This window comes from Motacilla alba, chromosome 3 (assembly GCF_015832195.1).
Source record: "Motacilla alba alba isolate MOTALB_02 chromosome 3, Motacilla_alba_V1.0_pri, whole genome shotgun sequence".
Taxonomy (NCBI): Eukaryota; Metazoa; Chordata; class Aves; order Passeriformes; family Motacillidae; genus Motacilla; species Motacilla alba.
The window spans coordinates 52,125,055-52,148,751 of record NC_052018.1 but is presented as its reverse complement, the minus strand read 5'-3'; the positions used below and the strand labels follow the sequence as shown (position 1 = coordinate 52,148,751).

The following is a 23,697-nucleotide window of genomic DNA, read 5'->3' as shown; positions in this document are numbered from 1 at the left end:
CAAGGTATGGTATACTGAGAAAGAGATAGGATTAGAATTGTTCTAAGTACCTATGTACCTCATATAATACTATGAAGGAAACGTTTTCTAAATGCGCAGCACTGTGCCAAAAGTGCAGGTGAAAAATATTTACTTGAGCACAGACAGATGGGAAGCTGAAGTTGAGACGACATTGGAGATATGCACTATTGTAATTTGAGATTATTAAAAAGCTCCTAGCAAAGCTCCTGAAGGGCCCCATTCCAAACACCAACACAGAACAGATTGTACCACTGATAAAGGAGTAAATGCAAGATTCCATGCAAAAATACACTAATCCATTCGACTTGTTTCCATAAATCTGAAGAAATGAAATTGCATTCAAAGGTGAGTGGAATTGTGTGTTGGGATGGCTACCGTTTGCTTGAACTTAGTTCTTTTCCACAAAAGAAATGTTCAGATGAGAAACAAAGGAAAAAACGTAACTGTTGCCCCTTTATGAGTTGTGTGGTGCTGTTATTTTAGTGTGTAGGGCATTGATGGCAAATAAAAAATATTTCCAAAGGCTGCAGCAGTGACGTAAGATTTATCTGGGCAGTCAGGACTGTTCTGCATTTCAGTTGAAATATTTGGAGATAATCGTTCCTGGGCTGGTCTATGGTTGTGCATCAGCTCTAGTGTGAATATACTCTAGTTGTGTGTATGAGCTGAGATTTGTTTATCCATTTAATTCTCAAATATATCACACTGCACTCTAAGATGGAGTTGTCGCTCAATGGTTAGGTAAAATACTGTCTTCTATTCAAACCAGTTTTAAAAGCCATATGTTGTTACATTTGTTTCAGCTTTTTTAAATGCGGAAACTGGAAATGAGGTACAGAGGTGCCTTGGTGAACAGATGCTCTGGTAAGACAAATGCTAAATGCATCCACTAAATTAACAAGTTGCTGAACTTTTGATAAAACTTCATAAAAATCCACTTTTTTTTTCACAGCCAAGGTTTGTCATATATGATTAGCGTTTTTCTACACCAAATTGTCACTGTCTTTGAGTGGAACCTCTTGAATAAAAATAGGGAAAAATCAGGTGAGAGTTGGATGCTGTTTGAACAACTGCGACACATGATATCCAGCCCTAAGAAATCATTATAATTCAACATAAGAGTAATGTTGGTTCCCAAGTGTAACTTGAATTCAGTCCATAAAAAAAGGCTTCTGACTATTCTGAATTTTGAAGTCACGCCATCTTTCAGCTTAATGATCCTTTAATATCAGGCTGCCACTCTGCTGAATATCCTAGAAGTTAGGTACTTACATATACATGGGCTGCAGCTGTAAATGAGATGTCTTCTGTGGACCTTGATAGCCGTAAGAGTCAAATCCACCTATGAAATCAACTGAAAGGAGAGAAATTGCTTTCATTAGCAACATCTTTTCAGAACTGATAGGCATTGTCATATAAGAACCACCCAGTACACAGATTATTTTTGATAGGTCCTCTAATAATCTGTTAATACTAGACCAGCCAGTTGGGAAGATACAGAAAAACAGTAAAAAAGTAAAGAAAGGCAAAGTATGCCTTTTTTTTTCCCTTACTTTTAAAATGATTAAATTTTAAAACCACATAAAAACAGTAAAGGATTTATAACAGCCATCTTTCCACCAGAAATAACCACACATCCCTCTTTTTTCAAGTAGACCACCTCACTAATACAAAACAACATGCTATTTAGACATTAAAAATGTTGAAAACCATTTATTTATTGGCATGAATGCATTGCTTCTGACTGTGATTACTGGGGCTGGCTTGCTGTCCTACCATGGCTCAGCAGCGGATGTAGAAGAGGGAGTACATTGATCCAACTCCATCTGAGAGACAGAAGTTTCTCTGATTCCCTGTTTTGACATTTCGGTTGAAATGCATGAACAGAGAGTTGGAACAATTTATCTGAGCTTCAGAGATGAAACTTCACAGATTTAAGGAAACCTGAATTTCTCTCAAGATTCTGAAGGTCTGCAAGAAGGTTGTAGGGTGGGAGTTATTTACTAATTCACACAATTGCCAGCTCCTGATAACCTTCTCATGTTTGTTTTAAACAATTTCCAGGAAAAATCAATCTTATCTGAGCCCAAGACTCCTATATATCTGCTAAAACACTTTCTTTGCACAGGTAAAAGGGTGCCATTTGCTTCCTTTGTCCCAGGAGACTCAACTATTGGCTTATAGGAGTTATTTGGGGGCAGTTCTCATCCCTGAAATATTGTCTCTTACATCACAGATCTGAATTGGACTTTACTTTGGTAGAAAAGGGCCAAAGAGTTCAGGTATGGAAGTGCATTTTTCACATATCTGGTCACTGCTACTGACAGACTGGCTCTGTGTACATTAAAAGCAAACAGAAAAAAAAATAGGCTATTTGATAGACAACAACTTTTTGTAGATCTAAAATGCAGTCACAGTCACAAACAACAAAAAAATAAATTTACATGGTTTGAGAACTTCCACTGTGGCTGGATTCCTTAGCACTTGCATTTATAAGGTTGTTTTAATACTAAGGTACCCCTCAATTTGTGCCACACTTATCAATACCGTTTTAGCCATTCCAGACATTTACCAAAGAATTAAATTCTTGTATGCCTCTATTCACCACTTACTCTGCAAGCAAAGAGCTACCAAAAACACTGGACTGCCTGGGTACAGTATGTCTCCATTGCAACTGCACACGTGTTGAATCTGTCATAAAGTCATTCTTTGCTGGCAAGAATGGCCCCTGCAGAAATAATTTAGCCAATTCTGTGCCCTGTAGCAGCATTATGTGTTTTCCTATCTCAGAAAGACGCGTTACTAAATTAATCCATGACATCTCTAATGAAGGAGGTTCTATAGCCTCTCTGTGTTGCTTTTCCCTGTGCCTAATTTCCTAATGTCTAATTCAAATGTAATTTCCTGAAAATTAACTACTCATCTATATTTTGGCCTTTCCTCCCCATGGATACGAAGAAAAATGAGCCATTTTTCCTCTTATAACTGTTTTTAAACCTTTTAAACAAGTATTTCATGCCATCCATTGTTTTCAGGTTTAAGCAAACCTAGTTATTTCAATTTTTTTTCACAGCTGATGTTGTATAAGCCTCTACATTTTGAAGCTTGAAGATCCTTCTTCAGTTTACTTACGTTTTTCTTACAGTGGGGTGCACAAATCAGGACTACCTGGGAAACTGCCATACAGTCTTCTGTTCATTACCTGAAATAATTCAGTAGGTTTTGGGGTTTTGTATGTTTGATTGGGATTTTTTTTCTTGTTTTTGTTGTTCTTGTTTTGTGTCATTTGGGTTTGGTTTCCAATTTCTTTTTTCAACAGCATCACACAAATGCTTAATAATCAGCTCTTTATTTTTTGTTTTGACACTAACTGTAGCCTAGCCTAGTCCATACTTTATTTGAAGATGATTGATTCTTCCCCACAGGAGTCCTTTTGCACTTATCTGTACTGAATTTCACCTTCTTGATTTCAAGCCACTTCTCAAGATTATTTTGACTTCTAATCCTATATTCACAAGTGATTGTACCCTTCCCAGTCTAGTTTAATCTTAAATTTTTTGCATACATTCTCTCTTCTACCCTCATTGTTGTTAATAAAAATAATGAAGAGAATTATTTTCCTAGATGAAGTTCCAGTTGGAGCCCATCTGAAATGTCCCATTTGCTTTATAACTACATTTCAAATAGAATTTTAAACAGTTCTGCACTCCACCTATGCTGACTGCATCTGGACAGTACTTTTCTGAACTTCCTACAAACCTTTTATAATGTCAAAATCTTGCTAAAATCAAGACAAATGCTATTTGTTGCATTCCACTTAATCAATGTCTGTAACCATCAGAATACCTTTACCAAAATGTTATCATGTCTTCGGGAACATACCAAGTTTACAGGCAGGAAATGAAGAGCATTATTTAGTGAAGTGCTAGGTTGGGAGGAAAACCTCTTCCTCTATTCAAATACAAAGATTGCAGAAAAAAGAATACATGTATGGTTTGCTGCAGGTATGGTTTGTTATTTGCTTGCCCAATTTTCTTCTCTTTTTGTTTCTCTTGATCCCTGACAACACAAGTCAGAAATGCCTCACTGTTGTCAACTCATGACACTTTAGGGATATTGCTTATACTCATTCGTCCAGCTTTGCATTTCCTCTGTACTTTCCTAGAACATTTTTTTCCAAGCAACCTGCAAAACATTATTAGTAGCCTGCAGGCATGGGCACTCTGCTTTGCAGATGTGCGGCAAAAGCTTGTCTTCAGGGCTGCTTTCAGAAAGCTGAACCAACGTGGTAAGAAAAAGATTTCTTTGAGCAAAAGGATTTTGTGTGAGCATGAGAGAAAGATGCGTGCTGAATACCTCTTCGTGCATTGTGGCTTCGCCCTGCTGTACAGAGCAAGCACAGAGTGTTAGTAAGCCAAACTGCCAAGTTACAAACAAAGCAAGGTCATAGAGACATTTCTGTGTTCAGCTCACTGTAGGAGTTCCCATGTGTGTAACCAAACGATGGCAGGGCAGCGAGTACGACCATGACCTCACTGGAGACATACAATGGCTTCTTACAGGCAGCAACAAGCTTTGCAAGGTAGGTGAAGGGAGGTAATAGAAAGTGAACTCCAATACAAAAGGATTTCATCAATTTGTTTGCAGCAAGGCTTCTTCATGGCGGCTGCTTCTCAGCACTGCCAACCCTGTGGTGTCCAGACTGTGCTAAAAGCTCCCTGTGGACTCTGAGCTAGTTTCTTAAAGCATGCAGCAGGCTGCCCTTTCTGCAGGCATTTTATCCTGGCTGTGCCTGAAAGGTCACTAAAATGTCATACAACTGATACATTCCTGGCAGCCATAACATCAGATGAATAAGACAAGGCTCATTAGCTGAATCAGTACAGAGGTGTCCATCCTTAGCCTCATACATCAAACACTTTTTTTGACTACTCTATCATACATTCATGTTACATGTCACTGTTATCACAAGAGGGTCATGCTGTGTTTCACTTTAGAATAAGCACACATGAGCATACAAACATAATGCAGTTCCTTTTGTGGTGGGTTGACCCTGGATGAACATCAGTTGTCCACCAAAGCCACTCTGTTGCTCCCCTCCTCAGCTGAATAGGAGAGAGAAAATGTAACAAAAGGTTCATAGGTCCAGATACAGACAGGGAGAGATCACTCAGCAATTACCATCACAGGCAAGATAGCCTTGAATTATTACCAAAGAGCAGTGTAATGAGAAATAGAGCCAAATATTACAACTTCTTCCCACATTTAACTCCTGATTCTCTGCCTTCTCCACTCCAGTGACATCAGGGAATGAGGAATGGGGGTTGTGGTCAGTTCATCACAAATCTCTCTGCTGTTCCTTCCTCCTCAGGGGGAGATCTTCTTATATCCTTCCTCAGCTCCAATTTGGGGTCCCTCCTACGGGAGACAGTCCTCCACAAACTTCTCCAATGTGAATTCTTCCCAGAGGCTATAATTCTTCATGAACTGCTCCAATGGGTTCCTTCCTTGGGGTGCAGTACTTCAGGAACAGACTGCTCCAGTGGGGGTCTCCTATGGGGTCACAAGTGCCACCAGCAAACTTGCTCTGGTGTGGGCTCCTCTCTCCACGGGGCCACAGATCCTTACAGGAGCCTGCTCCAGCACAGGCTTCCCACAGGGTCACAGCCTCCTTTGGGCACCCACCTGCTCTGCCCTGGGCTCCTCCATGGGCTGTGGTGGATCTCTGCTCCCCCATGGACCTCCCTGGGCTGCAGGGGCACAGCTGCCTCACCATGGTCTGTGCCAGCAGGTACAGGGGGATCTCTGCTCCAGTGCCTGGAGCAGCTCCTCCTCCTTCTTTGTTGATTTTGGGGTCTGCAGAGTTGCTGCTCTCACTCCCATTCCACTCTTCAGCTGAAGTTTTTGTGCAGATTTTTCCCCTTTTTTTAGTATGTTATCCTACAGGCACTACCCCTGTCACTGACAGGCCAAGCCTTGGCCAGAAGTGGGTCCATCTTGGAGCTGTCTGACATTGGCTTTATCAGAAGCCACAGGAGAAACTTCTAGTAGCTCTTCACAGAAGACACCCCTGCGGCCCCTTCAAAATCTGGCCATGCAAACCCACCTTTGAAATATTGTGAGCTGAAATTTTTATTTTCCTAGCTGGACTTCAATAGGATAATAGCAGTACTACTTATCTGTAAAATGTGTTATAAAAATTCAGATTATTTTCTTCTTTTGCTTGTGTTAAGGGTCTTATCAGACATATGACTATTACAAGTGTAACACAGGACATATGGCTAAAAGTAGGCATATATTTTCTATCAATAATTACCCACAGGAATGTGAAGTTTCAACCTCTGCTCACGGTCAGAGTCCCCACTGTTTCTGCTGTACATCAGGACAGGGTGAGAGGCATAAATGGGTTTCTCATTTTCCATTTCTGGAGGTCTGCAGTGTATAGAAGGACCACGAAAATGCGATGCACAATAAAAAAAAAAGCCCCAGTGTTTGGCATTACGGTAGTTCTTAAATATATTCATGCATCTACTAAAATAATATAAAAAAAACTAGAATTACCCATGATAAAGACAAAATCTTGTTTAAAAAAAAGACTTAATGACCATGGAGGTGCATGTGCATGCATGCATGTGCATGCACTGGACATATTTCTGTGTGGTATAGCAGAGAGAAAACACATGGTGTTCATATCCTACATCTGACCTGCAAGGTCTCAAGTTTATCTGCACCCTCTCCAGAGGCCAAAGACTTGGCTTCCTGGACTCAGGTTTTTGAAGTGCTGCAATTGAGCTTCAATGCCACAACAAGGCACATCACCGCAGGTGTAGCTGGAAGGAAGGAGAGATGGCAAACTACAGCTAATAACATTACTGAAAGCAGTGCTGGTGCAGAAGTGAGTATGTGAGGCAAGAGAGAGCTGTGCACAAATAGTGGTAGCTAAAAACTGGCCAAATTGAGAACAAAAAAATAAATGGGGGCAGTAAAATTAAGTTTCATTTTAATGCCTTGGAAATGACACATGGGGCAAAAATATAAAAAAACATACAAGGACACCTTTGCTCTTGCAGTTTTGCCAGTATCCTGCTACCCAGCTCTCCATTTGGTGGAGACACTTCCAAACAATTCCGTGCTGCTGCCTTTTTATGCTGTGAGCATGGTCTGGTGACTGCTCCACAAAATAGCACACAGGAGGAGATTTGCTTGAATGTGATCTCCATAAAGTTTGTTTACAATGATAATCAAACATTATTGGTCTTTGTGCTGAGTACACAGTGATTTAGGCTCTCAAACCACAGTAGAGCCAAACACCAGGGAAACATGGGGAAGGAGACATCTGCCAGCACATGAGGCTATGCCCTTTCTGCTGTCACAGGAGGATTCAGAAATGGCATAAGGACTTGGACATGAGGTCCAGTTCTTGTAGTGCAATGAGCAGTATTTCTGCCAAGCAGTCAGTAATCAAGGGCCTGTGAGTGCTCTCAGCTCAGCCATTTGCAAGGTGAATATAAAACCTCAGATTTTGAAACTGTAACCTCATGGCATCTGTGAGTTCTACGATGGCCACTGGACCTGCGAAGGGAAGCCCTTACACAAATTTTTATTGAGTTTCTCAGCTTAGATTTTGCTCCACTGCCACTATTTTCACGCTGTTTACTTGCATAATAATCAAAATATTTTTTTGCTTCACAGGGTATTATCCTCCAATTTTTTCTCCTCTTATCATGTTTCTTGTTGGTGTAAGGCAGCATCTTCTTCTGTCTCTGTTTCTGCTGATCCCCTGGCTGAGTCTTTTATCAGCTCTTCTGAGACAAGATGTAGAAGTGGGGAGGTACTCAGGTTTGTAAAGTCTAATAAACACAATCTGGTGTTTCTGCCCTCACAGAAATACAGGCAGGGATCTCTGACTGTTGCTCCCTATAACTAGGGAGCAACAGGTATGCAGATATTTCTTTCCAGGTGAATCCAACTCATGGTTGTACCCAGCAGAAAACACCAAGATGAATGGTGCTGTGGGTCCAGAAATTAGACAAGGCACAATTTGTCTCAGATTCGCAGGTGGAGAAGGCGTCTGGTCGGTAGCAGATTCTTGGACCATGACATGAGGAAGACTGCTTTGGAGCAAGGCCTCTGCAGGGCAGGGCTGGCCAACAGTGGGAACCATGTTGAAGGGATGGGGACCAAGGTCCTTGCTGAACAGAAAGGAGCCAGGATGAAAATAGTCAGGAATAACCAAGCATGGGCTGGGAGGCATGAGCAAGTCTTCAGTAGCTGAAGGCAGAAACTGGGACCAGGGATAAGGCAGGCAGGAATAAGGACAAAAGGGCAGGCAGAAACAACAGGAGCATAGCTGCAGCAATGAGAAATACTGGACTGAAATGGCTAGCACTGCCTTTTATACCTGACAAATACAGCAAGCCACCTGTCGGTCTGTACACCTGGAAATGGGGTTGTTGCCTGACCTCTGCAAGGCATTGCAAGGATGGTCTCCAAAGTTGCAGTGGGGCTTGTCTGATATTTAGTAAAGAAAGAATGAGTAGAAGACCTTCACTCAGCTAAGAGAGTAACAATAATAAGCTAAGAGAACAATAATAGTCTGAACAATATGTTATTTTTCTAAACTGGATAGACCTGAGCATTGCTGGATAACAGCCATTTGCTTTCAAATTTTCATCCCTAAGTGCTGAGCAAAAAAATATAGCCCTGCAATATAGATTTTGACTGACAAATCATTCTAAGAATTAAATTTGTGGTAGACTGAATTATTGTAGAAGTTATCAAATGAGTCGTTAGGGAAAATTGTTCTTAGCCAGATCACTGCTAGGGGCGAGCAATAAAGAGAAGAAAAAGAAAAGAAGAAGGAAAAAGAAAATGCCTGGGGCATTGGCCTCCAAGTGTGACTGCCACACTAATAAATTAGAAAAAGAGTCATTAGTAGGTGCAACAAAGGGGAGAATTAAGGCCCAAATCTATGAAAGTTAACAATCCAATGATAATGAAGACCTATCTAGATATTTGAAAGGAAAAGCAATAAGGAAAACTTTAACAGGAGTCATGCTGATAAAAATAATTTAGTACAATGCTATGTTCATGGCATGTAGGAAACTGCAAGGAGCTCACACTGACTGTCTCAGCAGGAAGGACACTAAGGCTGTGGGCAGGTGTCCTTCACAGGGTCACTGGAAATAATTAATTAGTCTGGTCCACCCACAGTGGCTCATCACCATTCCTCTCGAAGACTCTGCTATCTGTCAGCCTGGATTGAGCTTGGATGGCCAGGACCTGCCATTCACCACTAATCTTTGGTGAAACCCTAAGAAGGCAGCCAGCTGCCCTCAAAGGATGGGACATCAGGATGGAGAAGGGGGCCAGCAGCCCCACATGGCCACTTGCAGGCTGTTCCTCTTCAGAATCCAAGCTGTCTCTCCTTTGTGTCAGGGGATGAAGGAGGAGATGCTCCCCATTGGAGGGTGTCCTTTCAAAGACAGCCCTCCATGTTGAGTGCAAAGTAGAAGGAAAGGACTGATGTTGAAATGGAATCTTTCACCAGCACCAGAAAAAAACATGCCTGAAAGTATTTTGCATGCAATTTTCAGCTTGTGGAGAGTTTCAGGTTTTACTAATTTTTTTCCTGATTTTGAATATGAGCTTTGTCTATTTTTCAATGTCAAAATATTTCTATGTCCAGGAAGACCACACCCTATTCAGCTGCATCAACAACCTGAGCATTGCTTCAAATGATCTGTAGCCTTTGTTATCAGAACTATCACTAGTTACTACCTAATTTCTGCTACTGGCTTGACACAACTGCCTGGGACATTGTTTCATGGTCTGAATGCCTTTGTGTTCCTCTCCTGAAATAAATAATTAATGACGAGTAATATTTTCCCAATGGTTTGGTATGAAATGTATCTTTCTTCAAAAAACCAGATGTTAGCAGTTCATTCACTATTGACATGGACAGATCTTTTCCAACACTTCTGCAATGTCATTATTGAATAGGTAAAAATTGTGTGGTCTATAGTTAAAAAAAAATAAAAAATAGTAAGGTAAGTATATTTCCCTGGCTGTTACAATGCATTGGTTTTATTAAGCAGTATTGCATTGTGATGAGCTGCTGGAATGGAAATGTTACTTCCTTCAAGCTTTACGTTACGTTATTTAGACGTTTTTAAACTTGGGGTTGACAATTCCCACAGGAGGTGGTGATGGATGCAAGGGGAGTGGCAGGAAAGACAAGAGAGGTAGAAAAGAAGTTATCATGGATGAAGCCAGCAATGCCACCATTTTCCCTTGTGTGATTTTATTTATATATTTGTCTCATACCACAGCCCTATCTCCTAGGGATTCCTTGAACATCAACTTCATTAGTTACGAAGGCAGCAATCCATAACCAATTTTCTTTTCATGTCAAGCTTGTTCATGTATAAACCCAGCCCTTTTGTTGGAAACATTTGCAATTAATCCCACAAACAAAGAAAATGCAAATCATACAGTCTACCCCAAGCAACCCTTCTGACTCAAGGCCCTGACCACCATCTATTATACACCAAAATGAATTGAAATTCCCACTTTGAGTCTAACCTAATTTTCTAGTGATAATAGGCATGGATTCCCAGAAGCATTCTATGCATCTAGATAGTAACATCCTAATTTCCCTTCCTGGTAAATGTTTTAAATAAGACTTTAGCACCAAAGGAAATTAACCTTTAAATTAATTGTAATTATAAAATGCCATCACTGATTTTGTCTTCAGACTAATTACTTGCCATTATTTAAACAAACTGCACCTCCTCAGAGCTTTTAAGTTTGTTTCTCTCTGCAGTGCTGTGCCAAATGATCACAGAGCAGGCTGTGTAATGTCTGCCAAGCCCTGTGACACCTTGGACTGCTCAGGTCCATTTGCATCTCAAATGCAGCCGGTTTCACTTGTCATATCTTCCTGCCATAAACTTGTTCCCCTGTGCTTCAGCCTCGCACTCTGCAGCTCAGACGTTTTCAGCCTGTGCCTCGGAAGCAGCGAGCACACCTTAGGGGACGCAGATTGCCTGTGCTCTGTGCCGAGGAGAACGAGACGCTCAACACCAGCCTCCTGCTCTGTGAGGGGCCCCCTCCAAGACAGCACAGGACTGGAAATAATAACACAGGAACTAGCTATTGATATGTGCAAAAGATTGATGTTGTACAGGCATGTCAGGAAATTTCCTAAATGCTCCTGGTGGCATCATGGCTCTCCAAGGCAGCTGTCCTTAGGATGACAAACATGAAGTAGCACCTTGGGATTTCAAAGGCTTCTCTCTCTCCACACTTCTATCAGCATCCTGACAGCCAAAAGCATCCAATTTTCCTCCCTCTGGTTTACTTAGATCATGTAGCAGTCACCACACTAAATGAAACAAGTGAATGGAAAAAGCTTCTAATTGGGCTCCAGGCTGTAAATTGAAGAGCACAGCTGAGAAAAAAACAAGCTGAAGCTTCAAAATTGTAGCTTATTCCTTGCATTCTCATTCATAATGACCTGTTCAACAGTTTGGAGAACAACTGTGTTTTAAATATTGGCTTTTGTTTGTTCCTATTATTTTAGTCGCTGTGCTGTCTCTGCAGGCTGTCCAGACTGTCCCTAGCATCAAACAAGTTAGACCAGTGATTCCCCCTGTCATGAGAGAAGGGTCTACCACCAATAGGGCAGGCTGCTCTTTGGGGTTACATCCCTGCCTCCACTGACTGTGGTGGAAATCTTCATTGTTAATTTAAGCTGCAGGCCTACTTACATGTGGCTGTAGGAGTGTGAGATGGATGCCACCTGTGACAGCATGGAAAAGGTGTAGATGGAATCCCTGGTGTTTTCCAGAGAAAGACTCAAGACACGCTACACAAATGGTAGGTGCAAAACAAACAAAGTGTATAGCTGAGGTATTGGATCTCCTTTTCTCAGGAGGCTGTTTTATAAAGCCTTTCTCGGTTCAAACATATTTGCACACTTTCAGGAAGAAAAGACCACTAAGGGAAACTACATACAGCTAGACCTCTTGTGGTTAAAGAAGTCCATGAACAGCAAATTACCATCAAGAATTTCTGGGAACCACAAACTTGCGAGAGGAAACAAAGAAGCAGAATTAATATTCAAATGTTTGCTACCAGTTTCTCTTTGTTTTAGAGATTTTTTAAAGCAGGAATGGAAGCTGAGGTATTATTTCTCTGTAATGTCTCACTAAGCAGATTGTGACAAGCATTTGGCACAGAAAAAAAGCAATACCTGAGCATTTTCATCACTTCAATAGTGCCTTTCATCCCAGACACTCAAAGTTACAATGCAACATGCTTGTGAGTTTGTCCCTGTAATTATTTCCCATTTTAAATACGGGTAATATGGGAAATATGAGTAGTATGGAGAGGTTAAACAACCTGCCCAAAGGCGGAAGGTTGTCTATAACAGAGATAAAAAGAAAATGTTTTTCTATCTATCCCACGTGCATGTCAAATTTTCACATCTCTCACATATGATGAATTTAATACTGTCTTTTAAAATAAAATCTTTCTCATCACATTTTGTATTTCCCAGGTCAGGCCCAGGATCCCAGAGTGGAATATTGTTTGGCACCAAGTTTAATGACATATAATACTGTATTGCTCAACAGAAGATATTTTCTATCTAGGGTATTGCTGTCTTGCTGAACATTTTCAGTAATTCAAATGCAGTCTTTAATCCAAATTTTTATTGGAGGAGGAGTGAAATAATTTTAAAGGGTAATATAGAAATTCACTCCTGTGCCAAGACATCCCCAATAGCAGGGTTCCAGGAAATATGCAGCAAAAATCTTCTAGACAAAGTTACAATTTCTTTTGCTTTGCAGTTTAACTGCAAACAATGCCAGTGGAAAAGAAGAAAGTGTATGCGCAGGTTGGATCCCTGCTAGCATCAGATGGTGCAAAGGTTGTACCTCATGTACACAGGAGAACGTTCAGTGGGGCCATATTTGTTCTCTGATTGCCTTGCCATTGCCTAATAGTAGGTAAACACTAGTTCTGCTCCCTCTCTGGGTCAGCAAGAGAGCCTTCTAGGTTAGGATTTTACACTGAGACACAGACTAAATTAGAGATTTTCTCTTAGCTGGGGTTCATTCCTAGCCAAAGCTGTCCCTCTAATAACAAGCAAGTCTTTCCTACTCTCAACAGAACCTGTGAGTGCAGAACTCCCATTTTAGTAACCCAGGTTTCTTTCTTAATTGCTTAGAGACAAAAAGCCCTGGGAGGATGCTGCTCGACTGCAGTGTTTCCCACAAAATGTCTATACAGTTAATGAAGTTTTCAGAAATACATTGAATTTTCTTTTAGTAAGGCAGTAGCAGCTTATAGCAGGGAGCCAAATTGCTTGTGAGCAAATGCACATTAAAGGAACATTTCAATGTTATTAAAAATAATGTGTAGCCTTTGAAAAATGCAGGCCTAACATGATTTTGGGAGACAAATGAGGAGCTCAAATAAGTTCACCATCATTGAATGCCTCCAACTAATGGCTGTTGCTGACATTTTCATGTTTTATTTTTAATTGCTGCAGCTAATAATGTTATTGAGCTAAGAATGGCTTAGGCAATCCAATGGCAGTAGTGAAGAGGAGAGTGTGGAGTTGGAAGCAATGCTGCTGGGGACCCGTACTCCCTTATCTTTCCCAGAAAAAGACCTGAGGTGCTCTGACATTCAGAGTTTCTCCTTCCTATACAGCCACAGGGAAAATGTTGGGGAGTGGTAAACCTCCACTGAGAGAAGCAGCTATGGAAAAGCTGCTCTTGTCTACCCCTTGGACACAGGTGCTGCAGTTTGACTCTGGTGCACCAGAGCACTTCTGGGATCGTACCAGGAGACAAAGCAACTTCCCCTTTAATCCTTGGTGCAGAATTAACCCAAAGCAGATTGTTGTCATGAAAGGTAGCACAGACTTGAGCTTTTATTTAGGGGGCCTGTGGCTGGATTTGTTTGGTGTGTGAGTAATTAAAACCTCTAGACTTCCTGATTCAGTCCTAGTTATGACCATGATTTTATCACTGTATTGTTCCATTTCTAATCCTTTAGTGAGGTTAGAGCAGGTTAATCTTAGTGAAATGTTTGCTTAATTCTACCCCAACTTATTTGTTCTCTTAATAAAATCTGCATAAAGAATGGAGAAATCATAATTCTTTCAGCTTGTTCCAATTACTTTGAGAGTAAAGCTAATTCAGCTGAAGCAGCTTAAGAGCAACTTGACTGTGTTTTTACAGTTGAGACTCTGCGCCAGCAGGAGATGAGACATGTTCCATACTCCAGAGCAGTGTCAATATCTTCATCTGGTTAAAATCTGGAACATGCCCAGGTTTGGCTCTTGTACATTGCATGGCTTTTTCTCCAGTCTTATGCCTTGCTACTCAATTCTGCCAGGTTCAGTGTTTCTGCCTGTTTTGCTTCTCTTTTGGACTGCTGTTGTTCCCATGGCCCATTAGCAAAGCAGAAGAAATGGAATTGAAGTGTATGGGTGTTCACTTTGTCCATTGTGAAAAGAAAAAGACTTTCTGTTCTGTCTCATCAGAAAGGACTTGTGGCTAAATGACTGCTTGGTATGACTCCATACGTTTATCCTTACAATTACTAAATAATGTGACATCCATAAGGGATACACTTCTCAGAAGAGCACAATAGAGGGATGTGTTGACAAAAGGGATGGAAAAAGCAGGGAAATGTATCTAAGAAAATAAAAGAATTTTAAATTAAACTTGAGCAGGGAGTATTTGTATAGACTGCAGGCCCTAGCTGTCACAGTGAACACTTGGTACATGGCAGTGTGGATGTCTGAGCAGAGAGAGAACTAGAATCATTCTTACTTGCTACTTCATGAGGCCTCTCCATAGAAACGAAATCTGTCTTAATTTTATGATACCTTGAGGGTCCAGATCCAATCTGAGCATTATTACACTGTTGGCACAACTCAGCCACAGAAGTTCCCTTTTTGGCCAGCTAAGCTTCCAAACCTCAGCAGAGGGGAAGCTGCAGCACCTGAGCTTGTGCTGGCTTCATTGCACTGGGTGGGGATTCACCCTGGTGCCTCAAGGAGGTGCTGGCAGATGGGTGAGATGTTTTTTGACTGGACGAGGAGACCTGGCTGGGGTGTACAAAGAAATAATGAAATCTAAATGACAAAAGTAATGACAAAATAGTCAAGGTGATGGCAAGAATATGTTCAAAAGAAGCATGATAATCTGTGGCTGCTGAACAACAGGGCGCTCTTGGTGCAGAGAGAAGAAAAAAATACCATATTGGCCATGCCATTCCTGCCAGGAATGCCGCTTTATGAACCATGGGAGAAATCTCCCAAATGTGCTCTGACTTCTGCGCTTGATTGGTGAGCCAAGTCTCAAGTCCCTTCCTTGCTTTTTACTTATATCATGCCCTAAAGCAATACAGAATAGTGAAAAAAAATATTTAAGACCTTAGAAAAGAGGGCAGAACAGTATTGAATGGGATTTCACTTTGGGGGACAAGGAATAACCCTCCTCTAGCTCTGTGGATAATGAATGCACTTAATGGGAAAGCAGGAGAAAATATATATGTACTTCTTTAAACAGAAAAGTCTATTTGTGACATGCCCCTGCTCCACACAGCTTCCCAAACCCTTTGTACTCTTTATACTTTCTTCACTTCCACAGAAACACAAAGACAACTGAAATGAGCATAGTTGAAACGACCTCCAAAGTGTGGTGGTTTGATTTCAGCATTAAATCTTCCCTTGATGGTTCACAGTGACACTGTATTGCCAATAGATTACAGGGTTGTAGCTATTTTCCACGCAGGAGAACACACAAAGGAACCCCCGCCAGCCCTAGCAGTGCTCTCAATCAAATAAAAACCCTTTAGCTTCCTGTAGCAGAGTTCTCCCTAGGATTCATGTATATTTTATCAAAGTTACATGCAGTTCTGATACTTGTTTCTAAAGTGCTTTAGTATGAATCCCAAGATGTACTGAAATGCTGCAGTGGACCTTTTTAAAAAATGTCCAGGTTAGAGTAGGGAATAAAATGAAATGGATTGACTCTACAGAATGCAATAAGAGCAAATTTTGCTCAACAGGCTTCTATTGATATAAATAAGCAGAAGAAACACAAATCTACATCTATATGAAATAATTTCACTTCATGTAAGTGTACCCTGGTGTTGTGTTCTCAATGCAAAAGTGTTGGTACCTTATTGCAAGAGTCCCATACCTTCTCGGGGATTTCTCACGAGTAGTTCTTCACAACACTGCTCCTTCTTCTTCAAAGCCCAGGGGACAACTGACTCTAGGTCCCAGTTCTCCCTGTCTTATAGGACTGGTCTTCCTTATTGGTTACAGCTGTGAGTCAAGCCTGTTTCTGATCTTGGCTAATTGGCCTGGCTGCGACTCTTTGGGAGTAAAGCTGCTTTTTACACATATCTTATACTCTTTTCCCATCACACCCTGGGAGCAGCAGAAACAAAGAGGAGCTCCACTGTTTAACCTCTCATAAATTAAAGTCCTGCGATGATCTAAAGCTATTTTTTGCCAGAATTGCTTTTACAAGACAACATACATGCCAACACAAAAGAGCTATAACTTCAGTTGTAACCAATTACTCTGAAAATAGTTAATAACTGCCTGGAGCAAGGGGAAAAAAAAAAAAAGAAAATCTTGTATTTACTAATTGGGATTTTTTTTCTTTCTTTTTGTTAAAAGAAAAAAAAAAACAAACAAAAACCCAACCAAAAAAGGCCAAAACCCCCCTTGTTTTATGTCTTAAGCTAAATTGTGAGATAAAGAGTTGCAATGATCTTTCCAGAAGAAAGGTGTATGTAAATTTAAACCAGTATTTCATTCCTCCTTTGTCTCAGAATTTCCAGATTTTAGACCAAGAAGGAGGGACAGAAAACATGATCTGGCTGCAGTATAATAAGGCATTTAGGTTGACGTCAGCAAGAGCCAGCATGGTGGAGAGGTGATTTAAAAAAAAAAAGAATTCATTTTGTATGTAATAAAGCTTTAGTACTTACAGCTGTCCTCTTCTTCAGTAATACACTTCACAACATAACAGGCATAGATGAAGCCTGCCAGCTGAAACAAAATGTAATAGTGTTAGATGTAAGACTGATACCATAGAGAAACAAGAGATGGCTTTAGAAAAGCAACTACAGAAACAGAAACAACAAAATGCAACAGACTTTCTTTGGGGGGAGGTAAAGATAATTCTCCACAACAGTTTAATAATTTTAATTAGAAATAGGGTAATTCTGCATCTTTCTTGCAAAACACATTCTTCAATAAAACCCCCAAAAATTGATCAAAATTTTTCCAATACCTAGTTGACTTCTTTTCTACAAAAGTGAATGAGTATTTGGATGGATAAGCTTTTAGCTACTGAAAATGTAAATATTTCTGCCAAAATCAGATTTGCTACCCAACAAAACCTGGCCCACTAGCAGAACTTTTTTTAAAATCAGAACTGTGCCAACTAAATCAAGGACAAATTCAGTGCACTTGTAAACCAGCTTTATAATGATATTTTATCAGTTGAAATTAGGGCTGTGGATTAATGGAACTTGTCCCCATATCTGCAATAGTCCCCAAGCCTCATTACAAGTCACTTTGGATAGTCCTGGATATGTTTACATCAGCATCTCACACAGCAGCTGGCATATTTGTATCTTGTTCCCTTCAATCCTCTCTGCAGAGCATGCCCAGAATTGAATTGTAAATAGGAGCAATGGGATTTAAAGAAAATTAAAATCTGGAGTAGTTATGGAAGTACCACCTGAAAAGAAATGATAATAAAGAAGGAATAAATGCCAATATCATACATGCAACAGGCCAAGTATCATGTGAGTCAGCTGCTGGTCCCTCCAGCAAGTTCTGTTGCTAAGTTAGACCAGAAGTAAAAGAACAAATACTGGCCTGCTTTCCACAACTTCCTTACATATAGGTCTGAAGAATTTTCTCTACTCCATTACAAGAAATAATTTTTCATCCTTTAGCTCATCACTGAAGTTTGCACGGTAGGATGTCTAAAGAATTCCACTTATTTGATCTCTGTGTAGTGAAAAATGAGCCGTGCTGCCAAAATGTGTTATTCTGCACAGGCCACCTCACAGGGATATTTTCATGAGCTGAAAAACCATCTGCACACTTTGGGAATTTGTTCTTTATATGGATAATAAAAATGCCTAGAGGCTTCAGCCGGGACTGAGCTCTCTGTGAATCATGCAAAACCCATAATCCCCGACTGAGGGAGATGGTGATCTTAACTTCAGTTTGAGTAATCAGGAGGTTGGACAGTAGAAGTGAAATTTGAGAGACCATGTATTATGGATGCTGGTTAGGGAAAATGGATTTTTTTTTGTTGATCCAAGGGATATGTACAATCACTGCAATACTGTGGGTTCTTAGAGCCCTCAATATTACCCACATATAAATAAAATGCAAAAAAATCCATTCTATTTTGTAGTGCCTTCATACCTGAGGCAATGACTATGCCTAGTTTTTTCCAGCTATTACACAAATATTCCTGGAATTTCTGTCCGTTTTCTATGTAGAAAGCTACCTATACCCTCACATGCAACCTTCTAATATCTGTATGGGTAAGAGATGGCAAGAGGGGGAAAAAAAAAGTCAGCCTGAAGGCTTTCCTAACAAAATCAAGATTTGATTTGGAGATCACACTGAAGCCAGCACTGGTGTTGTCTGTTCACACTTTAAGTTCCTGTTGGAAGCCCAGAAGCTGCATTACAATGGAACTAAACCATTAATTTTGTCATTTATTATAAATCTGCCTTACAGTGCTGCTGGGAAGATTTTACACCTGGGAAGGATGAAATATTCACTGCTGGACACAAAGAACGCACTGTACCAAGAAGTGGCATTCAGCTAATATCAGCATTTCATCTCTCCTTTATTGGATCCCTCTCCCCTTTTGTTTCTTGGCTTCAAGACAGAGGGCTAATTTGCTCCACTGACTTATGCCCTGCATAACCCCATTGACTTCAATGACAGTACTTGAGGTTTAATTCAACAACGAATTAGGCCCAGAAAGGTTGTTCATAAATGATTCCATTCTTGGATGTGAACCTTGGCTTAATAGTTTCTCTGTTCTCTTTTTACAGACCATCAGATCCAAGATAGCTGAATAGTTGCATCTCTAGCAGGCTCCTATGGTAATCCTTTTCTTGCACTACAGTTCAATACTTTACTGTCTTGTAAACCAACACAAGTTCATGTGTTATTAACTGAACTTATCTTACAAAGCACAGCAAACAAGCCGTATCGCAAATGGTGTTTACAACTGATCTTTTAATTGTATTCAGTTACATTGCTTAAATCTCTAGGGAACTCCTTTGATATATAAGCAAATCCTACAGCATTTCATCTGATGATCTTGTTGATTAAAAGAATGCCTTAAAGCTCAAATTGTTCTGATCTAAGTATGAATGTCAGGGTTTTTCCCCATGAGATAATCAGAGTTCATAAAAGAAACCTCCCCTTCTCCCACATTTATCCAACCCTTTGCTTGGTAAACATAATCATTTTGCTCTTATTTGAATCTCTCATTAGTTTTTTCTTCTTTCTCTTTTTTTTTTTTTTAACCAAGTGATTTATCATTTCTGATACAGTGACAGTCATTCAAGTTTACCTTCTAATTACACCAGCAGCAGTGGACCCACACTGCGAGCTGAGGCTCAGAACCAAAAGTGGCAGTTTTCATTTTGATGATGCTCAATAACCTGAGCCCATGTTAACTGCAGAGATCCCCAAGATAGAGATCAGGAACATGTTTTCTCCCCTGTGGACTAGGACTTCCCATAAGAACGGTACAGCTCATCTATGCAGACAGCAGTGATTTCTTGGCGACTTTAGCCAACTAAAAATTTTAATGAATTCCCACATGAATTGATAGGATTTACTACCTTTGTTATAGTGCTAGACTTTAACATTTTCTCTCTAACAAAAGCACACCACAATATACCTTTGTATCACAAAAAATACCCTAAAGACCCCAACAAATCCAAACAAAACAGTGAATAACTCCTCATCCTGGAGAAGAATATGAGAGAAGAAACCTAAACCAAAGCAAATTATAGAGGTTAGTCACATCACTTAATACATTCCTGGGAAGTACTCAAACACAGCAGTGCTCACTGCAGTATGAGGATTGCACAGAGCAGAGTCTTCCTGATTCAGTAGCTCCACAAGATTTTTGTCGTACATGAGAAGGAAGGAAATGAGTCCTCAGAGAAAAAGAAGAGAAGGAGCCTGACTGTCTCAGAAAATCAGTTTAAAACTGGGAAAATTAGCTTGAAAAATCTTGTTGCTTTGCATCTCTACCTATTTTAATTAACTGAGCTTTGTTTTTTTCTAAAGCATGCAGTGATAAAAAGAAATAGGTGCAATGAGCGGAAGATCATTTCTGGATCCCAGACACATCAAGCTTAGGTGTCTACATCTGTCCCACTCACATTTTAATGCTGTACTATGGGCCTCTAGAGAAGAAGGAACCATTAACAACATTCCTACTCATTTATACATAGAGTGATTAGTGAATACATGTTTTTATGAACCTCATTTTCTGCACCTTGAAAAAACCTGCTCTTCACAACTTTCCCTAATATGTCCATACGAAAGTATAAATGAATACTGCTCTTTCTAAAAGTGACACATTATCCACGCCTGCACCAGCTCCCTGGGTGTACTTTGATGGCATCTGATGACCTTAATTTTATAAACAATGATCTCAAACACTTAATAATTTTGTGGGGTGTTTTTTATTGTTGTTTGTTTGTTTGTTTGTTTTTTAATCTATAAGCATGTTGATAAAACCATTTTCCTTCTGTCAAGAAACAAAAGGAAGACCAGCAAAGCCTAAAATAAATCACCAATAACACAGCATTACTGAAGTTTTGGTAATACGATTAACTACAAAATGAAGTTAACACATTTTATTGCCTTATCATAGTTGTATAAGGAAAACAAAAAGATAGAATATTCCCACCTAAGTCAATGATGTCCCGTTACACCTCTAAAGACTCTTGGCAGATCCGGAGTCACTGTGAGTGTACTTCCAGACTTGCTCAAAATGTCAAGTGCTGTGATCAAACTCAATCAGGATCAGTATTGATTAAAATCCTGTCTTGCTATTTTTTCTCACTTCTTTCATGGAGATGAATGTTTTTATGCACTGCAAAGAGCACCAGATTTGGAAAAAAGGCTATCATATAAAAAACCCATAATTTCCCACACTTCCCTCTTTTAAAGCAATATCTACATAGGTAATTCTACAAGTTATGTTTTTAAAGTTGGGAAATTGAAACAAAAGAGTGATGGCAAACAGGAAATAAAAACTAAAAGAGGATCTAATTGGGATAGGGTGGTGAGGAGCAGGCTTGAGATGAGGATTAATGAGTTAAGGGTTTTAGAAATAGGACATAGTCTTGGTTTTATTGAATGAATATGTTTTTATTCTACAATCATACTTGGTCTAGTGAAATGGACCTTAGACTTAAAACCCACAAACCTATTGTGTTTTCCTATGGAAAAATGTTTCAGTATCTCTGAAACAGCTAAGGCTTGTGCATTTACTTTTCATTATTAAATTTTTGCAAGTGTCTCTGCTTTTAAGACCTAAGCAAAATATGGGCTAGTTCATGCAATAATATGGCAGAAATACATGGATGTAATTCTGGCCCTGGGAACACTATATTGCAAAGCTGCAATGTTACATGTCCAGCCATGTGCAAATTAATCGTATTTCTTAAGCTTACAGTGGTCTGCACACATAAAACCTTTGTAGTGGTGTGCATTTAAGGGGCAATGTTTCTTCAAAATGGATTTTTGGAGTCTGGAGATATATTGATTGATATATATATATATATATATATATATATATATATACACACACACACACATTATGAACAACAGAAGAACTGGAGAATTACTGTCTAGAAAGCTTCCAGTGTATTGATTCTCAGAAGAATCATACTCATTATTTAGCAGGAAAGGTGAGGCAGAGACCTTTCTCTCAATATCTGTAGATTTAAGTCGGTGTCATGGGGGTTCTAAAGCTGCCCCCTGCAAAAACCCTTTCAAGCTTGATTTCACTGCCTTCAGCAGTGCCGCATCAGTGAGTGAACATCATTGTTGGAGTTTAATATAAAACTCAAGCTGCGTTCCATGGAAACTACTCTGTTGAGGTATGCTTTTATTTGTGCTTACATTTAACATTATGAGAACCCTGTCATTCCTACAAGTTTAAATCGCTTTCATCATAAAAGGAGAGAATAGAAAACTATTGGTATAAGGACAGATTCCTGATAGGGAAGGTAGACTGTGTGGCCTTGCTGTCATTCTTTTACAGAATTAACTAGCTATGTGCTATCCAGAAAGAAGATTTCATTACTATGGCCAAGTAGCTTTATTCTGTACAACAAAATAATTATTTAAAAGAGCTAATGTCAAACTGACATGTCCACAATAATATCTAGTGGGCACTTACAAAATTTAAAAGCAAGCCAAAATGATAATTTCTTAGCCTGTGTAGTCATCAAATTATTTTTCTTTCCTCTCTTGAGCTGAAAACTCAGCCCCAAAGGTTTTTGGTTTTTTCTTTTTAGCAGACGCAGTAAAACCACGAATCATAAATTCAGATAAGTCTAGGCACATTGGAAAAGAGAAGAGTGATAAAAATTGCATTTATTTCAACTACTGCATCATAATCTTTTTTTTTAATATCAGCTGTCCAGAAGGTGCTTAACATAAAATCTTCCCTTATTTCTCAGTGGACTCTTCAATTTTCTGGAGATTTCCTTTTTGTATAAGCATTTGAAGATCCCCATGAAGAACTGCTAGAAAGCTTTTGTTTGAAATGCTGCTGGGTGCTTGAGAGCATATCTATCTGGTTCAGGGTTCCCTGAGTATCTTTCCTTGGCAAGCTTCTGCACCTGATGAATTGAAGAGACTACAGGGGCACTGGAAACCACAGCTCTGTGGCTTGTCACAAAAGAGCAGTGCGAACCTTTAACAACAGTAGAAGGCAAGAGATACTTACCTGTTTTGTAGCTGTATTACAGACATTTGGCTTGACCCAAATTTCTAGAAAGTTTAAACTTTAACAAGAGTTTTCTGCAATTCTGACCTAAAACTTTCTACAAGTCTTCACTCTTCCTAGGGATTTCAGAGTGATTTATGCTTTTGATAACCACATGATATTTGGCACTTTTCCATGATTTCATCTCACAGCTAAAGAGCAGTAAGTCCTTTTTTCCTGCCTCAGACTTGAAAGGTAACCTAAAATACAGGGGCTACCAGCTCTACCACGAGGTTGACGTGGGGATCACTTACTGCTGACCTCTGTGTTTGCTGAACTGTGGAGTATCTTGTAGAGTCAGGCTTAACACTGAACTTCACATTCCTGCTCCCACAGATGAAATGCCCCAGCCAGGATTCTGCTGTATTCCCTCAAGAAGCTGAGGCAGGCACATCTCATTGGACAGAGGGTAGGCTCACCTGTGCAGATCCCCAGGTGACAGTTTAGAGCAAGGATGGGGCTGAGAGGCCAGGAACAAATTCCCCTCCCACATTCAGCAGGTACAAAGTGCAGCTCAGATGTGCATTGTTCAGTGCAGGCTGAAGGCATTAGTAAAGCCAAAAATATG

General features: G+C 39.9%; 1 protein-coding gene across 3 annotated transcripts in view; it reads right to left on the bottom strand.

The window, feature by feature from the left end:
- The window catches only part of NKAIN2 (sodium/potassium transporting ATPase interacting 2), a 515,822-nt gene that overhangs the window by 7,178 nt on the left and 484,947 nt on the right, over positions 1-23,697 (bottom strand). For 2 of the 3 annotated variants that reach the window (XM_038130925.1, XM_038130926.1), the window contains 2 exons: positions 17,053-17,113; positions 1,294-1,375 (listed from right to left, as the gene is read on the bottom strand). In XM_038130925.1, coding sequence (XP_037986853.1) covers positions 1,294-1,375; positions 17,053-17,113 — 143 coding nt within the window. Of the gene's footprint in view, positions 1-1,289; positions 1,376-17,052; positions 17,114-23,697 lie in introns of those variants that run through there. The other variant, XM_038130924.1, reaches the window with a different exon arrangement.